This window comes from Arvicanthis niloticus, chromosome 7 (genome assembly GCF_011762505.2).
Source record: "Arvicanthis niloticus isolate mArvNil1 chromosome 7, mArvNil1.pat.X, whole genome shotgun sequence".
Classification (NCBI taxonomy): Eukaryota; Metazoa; Chordata; class Mammalia; order Rodentia; family Muridae; genus Arvicanthis; species Arvicanthis niloticus.
In genome coordinates, this window is record NC_047664.1 from 71,816,566 (window position 1) to 71,827,085 (window position 10,520).

Below are 10,520 nucleotides of genomic sequence, written 5' to 3' on the forward strand. Positions count from 1 at the left end.
TTTGTAACCACTTCCATAGGAGATGTTTTGAGGCAGAGAAAGCAAGCATACTCTTCAGTACAGTACATTTTAAGTGGCCACTGTGTATAAATTATATTATAAAAGGAACATCAAAGTCTCCATTTCGATTTATATCCATAGAGCCTGACAAGACATAAATTGGATTTATATATGACACAATCCTTCAAGACGTTTACATTTTCTAAATCTTTGATGCTTTTATGCATCAGATACATGCTTTAAATCTGTAAGAGTTTTTCAAAGTAAAGGCATCATGTTGATTCTTATTCAATTACAGAATATTTTAAAATATCTTTACAGGGAAAGAATTCAGATTTAGTACATCCATTATAAGAGGACCATGCCAGTTTCTTGTCCTGAGATCCAAAATAAGAGTATAATACTCATTAATATAAGATCCTTGTGGAACACTTCCTTCAGAAGACAACGGATACAAATGAGTGTAACAGAAATAAATGATCATTTTTTCTCATAAATGCTAATTGTGACAATCTGGGCTGTTAAAATGGAATTGCTACTAACTAAATCCTGAAAATAAACATTTGTTCATAAATCATTTGCACAAATAACAAAATGTCTTATAGATTGCAGATGTTTCAGTGAGATCAAATTCAATGTATTATAACTTCTTTAGGGAAAATGTATGCCTTACTGAAAACACTGAATTACATATATTAGATGAATATTCTGAAAATTACATACATTCTGAAATACATCTATGATGACAGAGGAGCAAATGCATCCTTGCATTTAAGAATTTCTCATACTGCACAACCTCCATTGATGATATCAGAAGTATACACTATGATTATTTAATAGCCAGAAACCTTAATTCTAACACTTCTAAATCTATTTTAGAAACTTGACCACACCAACAGTAAAATGTTAATATGAAACCCAACATGCATTAAGCATTGATTTTCTGATATATCCATGCAGCTGCAAGTTAGAATTTAGAATATCTAAGTGTGTTTTCTTGTCCCTGTGGCTTGGTAGTCTCTTAACATTGCTACTCAGTTGTCCAAACATAAAGAGATATGTCAATTTACAGACTACATGGTTTCTGTGAGAAAATGATGTCTATAATTCAGAACCTCACTCTTACAGGAAATTACAGAGCCTTTACAGAAATGCTGTCTTTACTGTTACATGAGATGATGATAGAAATGTTGTTTCCAAAAATTACCAAACTTCCTAATAGCACCTCATACACACATGTGACTGTGACCTGTTTCCTGAGCTCTCATTCTATAACTCTGGACCAATTTCAGTCTAACACTTTCCAGAGAGTCTGGTCTTTGCTTGGATCTGCATTGATGGCAAAGTATTAATCATTAGCACTGCACCTCACTTAGCACTTGGGACCCAACTTACAGGACTTTATTGTATTTGTTTGTTTCTATTAACAAACTATCAACAAAATGGGCAGCAGAAATCAAGCTCAGTTGTAATAAGACCTGATACATCTGTCCTGTGTCATATCTATGTTCTTTTTATACTTTACAAACACAAGGAGTCAAAGGTTTTTCTTGCTTACCACTTTAGCACCAGGTTCCAGGACACTGGTTAACACTTTGGTGAGCACTGAGTAAATTGTTGTTAGATGAATAATGGGCAAGAAATATTCATTGGATGGATTAATAGCTAAAGCTATTTGTTAATGCATTAGAATTCAATTGGCCAAACTATTTTAGTATGGAGAAAATTAGATACTGCTTAAAAATAGATAAAAACCATAAATCTCATCAGCCTCCCACTGAGTACAAGAACACTTTAACAAGCTTCTGCTTGAATGGATCTTGTGATAAGGCATCTATTATTCCTTTGTAGAGAAACTGTAGCTTCCTGTGATGTTCATTACTTGCTTGTAGTATGTGGTCCACCTATACATCTCACTGTGATTTTTTATAGAGCCTGAAACAATAACTTTAAGTTTCTTAAAACAAATTGTATCTAAACTGTAAGTTCTTGCTTTTAATTCTTTTCTAACCTGTCATTTTTAATGAACAAGTACCTCAGGTTGCTTAATGCTTTTCTAAAATAATGAATCTAGCATAGTCAATGGCTTAGGAGATAGGTATACATTAGAATTTCTATCGTGTTTGCATCAATGAATCCACAATTACATTTCCATGGCTTTTTATTTCTTTCTCTTCTTCAGTCTTTTTTCCTCTTTTCTTTATGTAACATTCCCCTTGTTTCCTTATTTCCTCTCTCCCCAGTCTCCATCCATTAAGAACCATACTCATTGATTTGACTTACAGCGAATTTATTATATGAAATGTTTAATATTAAGAATGTGGGTTCTACTCACAGAAGATGTGAATTTCTTTGATTTAGCTTTTAAGAGCAAGATAACCCCTAATATATTCTAAAAGTTTCTAAGCCTTTGTATTGTCATTTGCAAAATGAGGCAAAGAACATTATATATATATATATATATATATATATATATATATATATATATATATGCTAGTTATAACTACAAAAAGTCACAAAACCCTTATATGAATATACATATATGTATATTCAATTGAATCCATTTAGTGTTGTTCTTAATGTTCAGTGTCCAACCAATGGAATGAAATAAACTAGCAGGCATCTCATTTATGGAGAAATGCAATTTTTGCATTCTCTGACTTTAAAATTATATATATATATATATATATATATATATATATATATATATATTCAATGAAGTTGCTCATTATGGAGTCACAATTCACACCCTAAAAGTCAAAGACTAAACAGGCATGAGAAACTGCCTGTTGAGCTCTTGGTCAGATGAGTCCAATAGATTATCAAACAATGTACTCTATTACTATTGTCATTGGCTGTCTCCTAGAATTCAAAGATATAATTCTATTGCTGAAGACACCACAAACTTCATATAAAGGACTTGAAGCAATCAAGCTGGAAATGATCTGCCAACCTCCTCATTGAGTGTTAGCTCCCACATTATCAGAAAATTCTGAGTTACCTGCCAAGAGACAGTCAATTGGTAGTTCTACCCATTACAAAAGCCAACGAATCAACAATTGCCAACATAAGGAATTACTGTCACTGATACAATAATAAATCATTTAACTGAAGGATGATAAACAGCTTTGTAATTATACTTAAGGATTGCTCAATAGAGGGAAACTAATGGCTGATTCTACACACTCGCCAACTATTCATGACTAGAGATGTCATACAGCCTATAGGAGAACCTACTACTACCTGTTCCTCAAACCAATATAATTGTCAATTGTATTCTCTATAATTATTCCTATATTCACAGATAGGAGTATCTCTAACCTCTCAACAGAGAAGCTTCTTTTTCCAACAAATAGAGAGGATTTCCAAGAATCACAATTGGTCAAAATGCAGAATCCATAGAGTATCCATCCCCAATTGATACAATGCAACCACTACACGGAAAGTTAAGGGAAAACTGAAGAAGAGGAGGTAAAAAGGTTGTAAGGGCCAATGGATCTGGACACTATAAGCTAGTGGTTCTCAACCTTCCTAATGCTGTGACCCTTTAATACAATTCCTCATGTTATGGTGACCCTAACCATACAATCATCTTGTTGCCACTTTATAACTGTAATTTTCTTAGTGTTATACATCATAATGTAAAATATTTGATATGTAGGATATCTGATATGCAAGCTCAAAGGAGTTTTGACCCACAAATTAAGAACCGCTATGATAACCAGATTTGTTGTTGTTGTTGTTTTTTTGATAGAACACGGAAGCTATACACATGAAATCTCTATAATATAGTTAATTTAACAAAACTTAAATAACAAAATGGTATTGACATTCCAGCATTGGAAAAGGAAATTTCACAAGCTTTCACCCTTAGGAGAAGAACTATAAGCAAACTTTCTTTGGACTTTTGACATTCTGTTTCCTTATTCAGGTAGTATGTTTTTCTTTAACACATCACTTGTAGAACTTAGCAGAGAGATAAGCTTCATTTGTGTAAAGCTTCTGTTTACCTTATTTGCTAGATTAAGCCTAACATTATTCACTGCATTTGTAACCAATTGGTACTCAATGAATATGTTTTAATAAATAAATGATGATCTCATTAAAATCTAAATGAAACTTAATAACATATAATGGTTCAATATTTAATTCTATTGTATTTAAAACTACTTTAAAAGTTCAATAATAGTAGAGTTACAATGAGTCTACACAATATCTGCTACTGCATCCTTCTCAAACTATTATGTGCTGAGATTTTCCAAATATTTTTAATATCTTAGAATTGATTTTGAAAAAAAATGAGTTTTCTATGCCCCAATGGTTGCCTGAAATCACTCAGGAAGAAATGAGAGCTGAAAATGAAATTGAAATTTGATGATAAAGACCAGGATTCTCTCTTAATACCTCCTATTTAGGAATATTCACTGTAAATCTTTCATTTAAATTGCTCAACACATTTCCTCATTTCTAAGAAGTCACATGCTACATGTGACTTTCATTTTCCCAGGACCCCAACAGCCCTTATTCAGTTTTCTATCCTACCTTGACTCCTTCTTATTGGGACTCTACCTTCTTTCTTAAATTCTTAAACAAATATAATTACATATATATAAATACAAAATGTCTATGACTATTACAGTATGAAACATTTCCTTTATTGCTTAACAATAAACAGAATATTGTTTCAATATACAGAATGGAGAGCAACTGTACTGTAATTTGTGTTTAGGTAATCTAAAAGATTCATATCCAGAACTTTATTCAATTGTAATCTTCTCATTCAATATCAATTTGTCTCTATAGTCCCTTCAATATGTTCAACCATCGAACATTTATGTGGTTACCATTGGCATTGTACTAGAAAAGTAAGCCTAAAAGCTAGAGAAATATATAAAAATCCTTTTATTAACTACCACACTCACAAATTAAATTTCCTGAAATGACCTAAAATAATATATATTAAAAGTAAGTGCATTTGAATATTTTAATGTGGAAAACTGAATGCTGCAGTGGAATTTTTTTAACCTATTGGAAATGTTTAAATATTTTCTATTTCTTCAGGATTCCAAAAGTGGCTTACTTTTTAGAACACCTAAATTTTAAAAGACTTTTCAACTCCATGTAAACTTGATTAACTTCCTTTTATTTTTTTTAAATTACAAAAGTGAAATCAAGAGGGTGAAAATAAAGCCAAGTTTTCAAGATGCCACAGACTCTCCTGGAGAATGAAGCCCAGCATCTATGACCAGAGCTTTTAGGTACAACAGGAGGATCAGCTTTCATAATCCAGCAGTATGGAAAGTCAATACACTGTCTCCCTTTGCTCTTTATGGAAACTAATGTGGAAACAAGACCTCCCCATTGATTTGATATAAAAAGTAATATAACCCAAGTTAGTAAATCTCTAAATAGACCACATTGAAAGTGTATTTTAGAAACTAATATGACATTGAAATTCTTATAGGCAGAATCATTGATGTGTTGGGAAGAGAAACCTTAAATGAATGGGGAAGATAAGACTAATACCTATGATCATAAAAAGTTTATAAGTATTGATGATAATTTTCTACAAGTGTGCATTGAAAGAATATAAAATTCATCACAAGTTTGGCCGCTTTATAAGGTAAAGCCATAAATGCTCATAATTGAGACACTTGGACTATAAAATAGTAGCAATATTTAGATTTGTTTCCATATGTATTAGTTCATCTGACAAAAGTATCCCAGTTTATCTATATTATAATGATAAATGAGTTATTTATAAATTTGAATCCTGTAACTTATTTCACACGTACAATAGAGAAGGAGATGGCAGTCACATTAGAGTTTTCCCCTTCTGTTCTACTCAGATTCACGAAAATACCCTTAAATCACGGCATATTTCATTTCAAATCTCACATGTATTGACTGTGAATATTTGAAGCAGTCAGACATGGTCTATTGCTATCCTACAATTCGTAGATTAAACTACTGTATCCACTGAGTTTAAAGAGCAGTGGCAGGAAAAAGCATGCACCCAATGAGTTTCCTGCCCACAGCACCTCAGAGCTCTTTACCCGGAGCAGCTTGAGGAGAGTTTGCGAGCCAGCTACAATGAATGTAATGTGAGCCTACCCCGAAAGAAACATCTATTTGAATATACAATATGCTCTTTGTGAGACAGTATCCCTACATGACTGAAATAGAAATGTGAAGTTATAAAGACAAAAAAGAGCATGCAGGTTGTTACTCAAGAAAAGCACTGAGCAAATCTGAGTTCTCCTTTGCAATGATATACCTGTTCTCCCTAAATATCTCCTATTAAACATCATATATTCAAGGACATAAGTCATTACAACATAGTATATAGAATGAATCATTCATTACATTGTCTGTACATAGAGAATATTTAAAGTCTAAGGCTAAATGACAAATAGAACTGTAATACTCAAATGAAACCTAAACATACTAAATACCAAATTTTTAATCCAGAAAGGCCAATATTGCTTATGCTCTGATCCAGTGCTCACATTCTGAGGATATACAGATGTTCTATCTATTGGTAATGACAACAAAAATCCATATACAAAAATTATCTTCACAGTAATTGCACTTTACTGGGATTCTAAGCAGCAATAAAGCATAGAATACCATAACTTGAATGCAAATTTATTTAGAGCAAATGAAACAATACATGAATAGTATATAAAAACTTTTAAAGTGTCTATGCCTTAACCAAACATGACAATATCTCCTACACTCTGTCTCCTCCACAGGACAAGTGTGAGATTTTCTTTCACTCACAGGATGACTTCAAAGTTTTTGAAAGGCTTTACAGTCCAGTCGTGTTACTGTCACACTGAAGATTTGTGTATAGTAGGACCACACACAAATACAGCCAAGACATTCATAGTGTCCTGTAAGACTTTCGAAGTTGGGGTTTTTTTTTAATAAAATAGAGAGTTATTTTTGATGTTTTCTGGATATATATTTTTTCACAGGTGACAGATGCATAGTCAGATCTAGCCTATAAAAGAACAGCTTAATGAAGAATGTTACCGGAAAATGAATGAGAAAAAACATATTTGCTTATACACAAACAGCATAAACATCATGCTATCTCACACAAAGTTTCTGAAATAACTTTGTCTTTAAAATTCAGAATCATCCAGAAAGTTCAGCAGCATCATTCAATCCCAAATATATTTGGCAAAGTCATTTCTACTCCTAATCTTTTTTTGTGGGAATGGAGCCTACATTAGTGTATAATCCTGTAGAACTCAAAAACAAATGAACTAATAGCTATTCTTCAGAAATAGGCCAAGTTCATGCTGTCTCCAAGTAAGCAGAATCAGAAAATACATTAATTGCAAACATTGCACATGTCCCGGGAAAATGCAAATTACTTGGAATGATTTTCTTTTTTTTTTTTTTTTAAGAAAAAGAAAATTAAGGAGACAGTTTTAAGTCCTTGAATTTACTCACCAGTTTCCCAGATGCAGGGTTAGTAACAAGAATATCAACCTCACTCCTCTAGTTTGACTCCACAGGAGGGAGGGAGAGAAGAAGAAGGCTTTCCCAGAACCCATCATTTCGCTTTTATGATCCTTCCTCCACTAGCTCAGTCCACAAGCACAGAGTTTGCCTCACGCCTCAGCAGCAGCAGCACAGTGAGTACAAGGAGTGTGGATAGGCAGTACACCTCCGAAGCAGGTAGGATGCGACTCCCAGCAGAACTGAGCTGAGGAGCCAATCACACTGGATGGATGCGGCATAAATTATCTCAAAAAGAGTTGAACCAATCAGCGTTCCAGAAAGGCGGGGTTTCCCATACTAGAAATCAAGCCCAGTGGGGAAAAGGGCTCGGTTTTTCTGTAAAAGAAAATAAACCTCTTCTCAGTCCCAGCCCCTGAGAAACATTGGTGTGGCCTTGAGAGTCGGGATCCCAAGGGAAATGTTGCTTTTCCTGCTGCCCTACTGTTCTGTATCGGGGCCACTACCTCTTCTCTCTCTTTGGCTAGGAATCACTTATTTATTCGTTTATTTTTATTTATTCATTTATTTTTTAATTTGTCTTCAACAGAGAGCCCCGGGAATTATCCTTCTGTACACAGAGCCTAATTGACTTACTCTGAGCTGGCGAGAATCCTGTCTTTTTTTTTTTTTTTTTTTTTTTATTAATTATTGGTACTTAATTTTGATTCCGGACAGTGTCTTATTTCTCTTTGCAGGCATAGGACCTGACACAATGCCCTACACAAATGAGCTCTCTGGAGCTGAGGAGTGTAAAACTCAGTGAATGAATGAGCAGGCTGGACCCATTCCCGTTAAGCACGTTTCGGTCCCCACCCCCTCCTACTGCCTGCGTTATAGTGTGCGGGTTTACAATGTACATCTCTCATCAGTCACTGGAAAATGACAGTAATGAAGAATACCAGCCAAGTACTCGCTTATTTTACAAACACAAAACCCATAAAACTAATTGTACTAGCTCCTTCAATCAAAGATGTAACGTGGAAGATCCTGTTGTTGCTTTACCCCTGCCCAAGCGCATTTCATTTGCGTTTGTGGAGCTCCTGTGTTTGGTTCCTAACTTCAGAGGCTCTGTTTTGAGTTCACAACAGAGAGCCCAAGGGTTGTCATGGCAACCAGAAAGCCTCTGGCAGCTGGAACAACTGTACTGCAAAGACCCGTGGCTGTGGAGAAACAGGCTCAGTGCCCAGCCATCTTCTGCCTTTACGCCTTGCTAAATCCGTGCTTCCCAGGGATCTTGCCCAAGGATGGGGTCCTAGGCTGCATCATTAATCACGCCACACCACCTGGAATTGCCCAAATTCAGAAATGAAGTGAAATGTACCATGTACTCGGGTGAGAAGCAAGCAGTTCAAAGCAGAAGTAACAGTGCTTGTGCATGTGGGGCGGTAAGGGATCTGTTGCTACAATAGCCACTGAAATCCATTTAAGGCACCGGATGAGCATGGCAGGGCTAGAAACTGATTGATTTTCTCTCTTTGTCTCTCTCCCCTCCTTTTTCCTTTCTTGTATGTTGTTCAGATTACCATATATTGCTGCATTTTTTCTTCTTTTTGACTCCTCGTCATCTGAAAATGAGTAATGACCTTCCTTGTTCCTTTTCTCCTACTCCACAATATTTAGCATTTTCGTTTCCATAAAATATATTAATTAAAGCAGCTCATATCGAATAACTCAAATATCAATTAAAGTACATTAGAATAGATTCTGAAATGAGTGCATTTAGGTGGTCCATGATGTCAATAGGTGTTTTTTTTTTTGTCAATTAACAGTGTTTGTGAAGGATTATTTAACTGTTTCACAGGTTGCACACACAAATTCAAGGATCTGATTAGCCAGTACAGCAGGAATTAACTCACTTCTAGTACATAATGAATAGCAAATACTTTCTGGTTACTCCTTGCATTTAGCTAATATAAAACAGTTTTCTCCATATTTTTATTGAAATATGAAACCATCTATTGTTCCGCAACTTTAACCTTATGCTGTAATATCAATAACTTTCAAACACACTTTGGTCTTCTTCTCATATCTGACTGGAAGCTCTGACAGCAGTTATAAGAAGTTAATGGGAAGGAAAGGTGAAGGATGTTTCCTTGGATAGTAACAAGGTGCCTACTGCAATTCACAAACTGGAAAGTGTTACTATGATGGAAGTTTTCCGTGTTTTCCAAAATATAATTTCCCAATATGTGCTGAGGTATTTTTCTCAAACATCTTACTATCTATAGCTACAATGGCTAATTCCAGTTCACTCTAAAATACACAAAATATATGTAGGTGCTTTGCAAACTGAAAAAGAATAAAAGGCACGGTAAGTTTGTATGTTGGCTATCACTTGGCAACTTGACTCTGTTTCTCCTTTTGGACAAGAGAAAACAGCCATATAAATACGGTAACTATATAGTCTAGGTTCTGAAAAACTCCAAAATGATCCACTGTACCCATCAAACAAACTCCTAAATGTCAGGAGCACACACTTAGGAAGAACAATCCATATGTCCTAAGGACTCAAGTCTAGGAAGTGGGAAGTGACTATCAGTGCAGGGCTGGAGAGAGACCACTGTGGGGCTTCTTTTCACTTGGGGACAATTTGCTCACATGAGATTCAGAAATGTTGGGAGTTTTTCTTATTGTAATTGTGGAGGGAGGAAATAAAAGCTACTTTTTTTAAAAAAAATTTGCTTTATACTCAGAAATATACAAAAAAAAACTTTTCATATGATAAAGAATTCAAGTGTGAAGTCTCAGTAGTGCCAAGGAAAAACAGCCCTTGGCTATGAGCACAGAGGATGGGTAACTAGACTTGACCACAGTTATAAATATTTTTCTCATCCACTGTCATTAAAGTCATCCTTTTCTTACCCATTCTTTTGAATGACTGAGCCACAGACACTGCCTGCAAGTTTTGTGTTGCAATTATCTATTTACAAAATATCATACAATGTGTTTTGAGCATATTTCCCCTTTGAGATCATCACCATATTTATTAAGTTTTATAATTAAGC

At 34.7% G+C, this 10,520-nt stretch overlaps 1 protein-coding gene across 1 annotated transcript in view; it reads right to left on the reverse strand.

Moving 5' to 3' along the window:
- The window catches only part of Gabrg1 (gamma-aminobutyric acid type A receptor subunit gamma1), a 69,977-nt gene extending 62,241 nt beyond the window's left edge, over positions 1-7,736 (reverse strand). The window contains exon 1 of the mRNA XM_034509509.2: positions 7,465-7,736. Coding sequence (XP_034365400.1) covers positions 7,465-7,571 — 107 coding nt within the window. The 5' untranslated portion in view covers positions 7,572-7,736. The remainder of the gene's footprint in view (positions 1-7,464) is intronic.
- Positions 7,737-10,520: the final 2,784 nt, after the last annotated feature.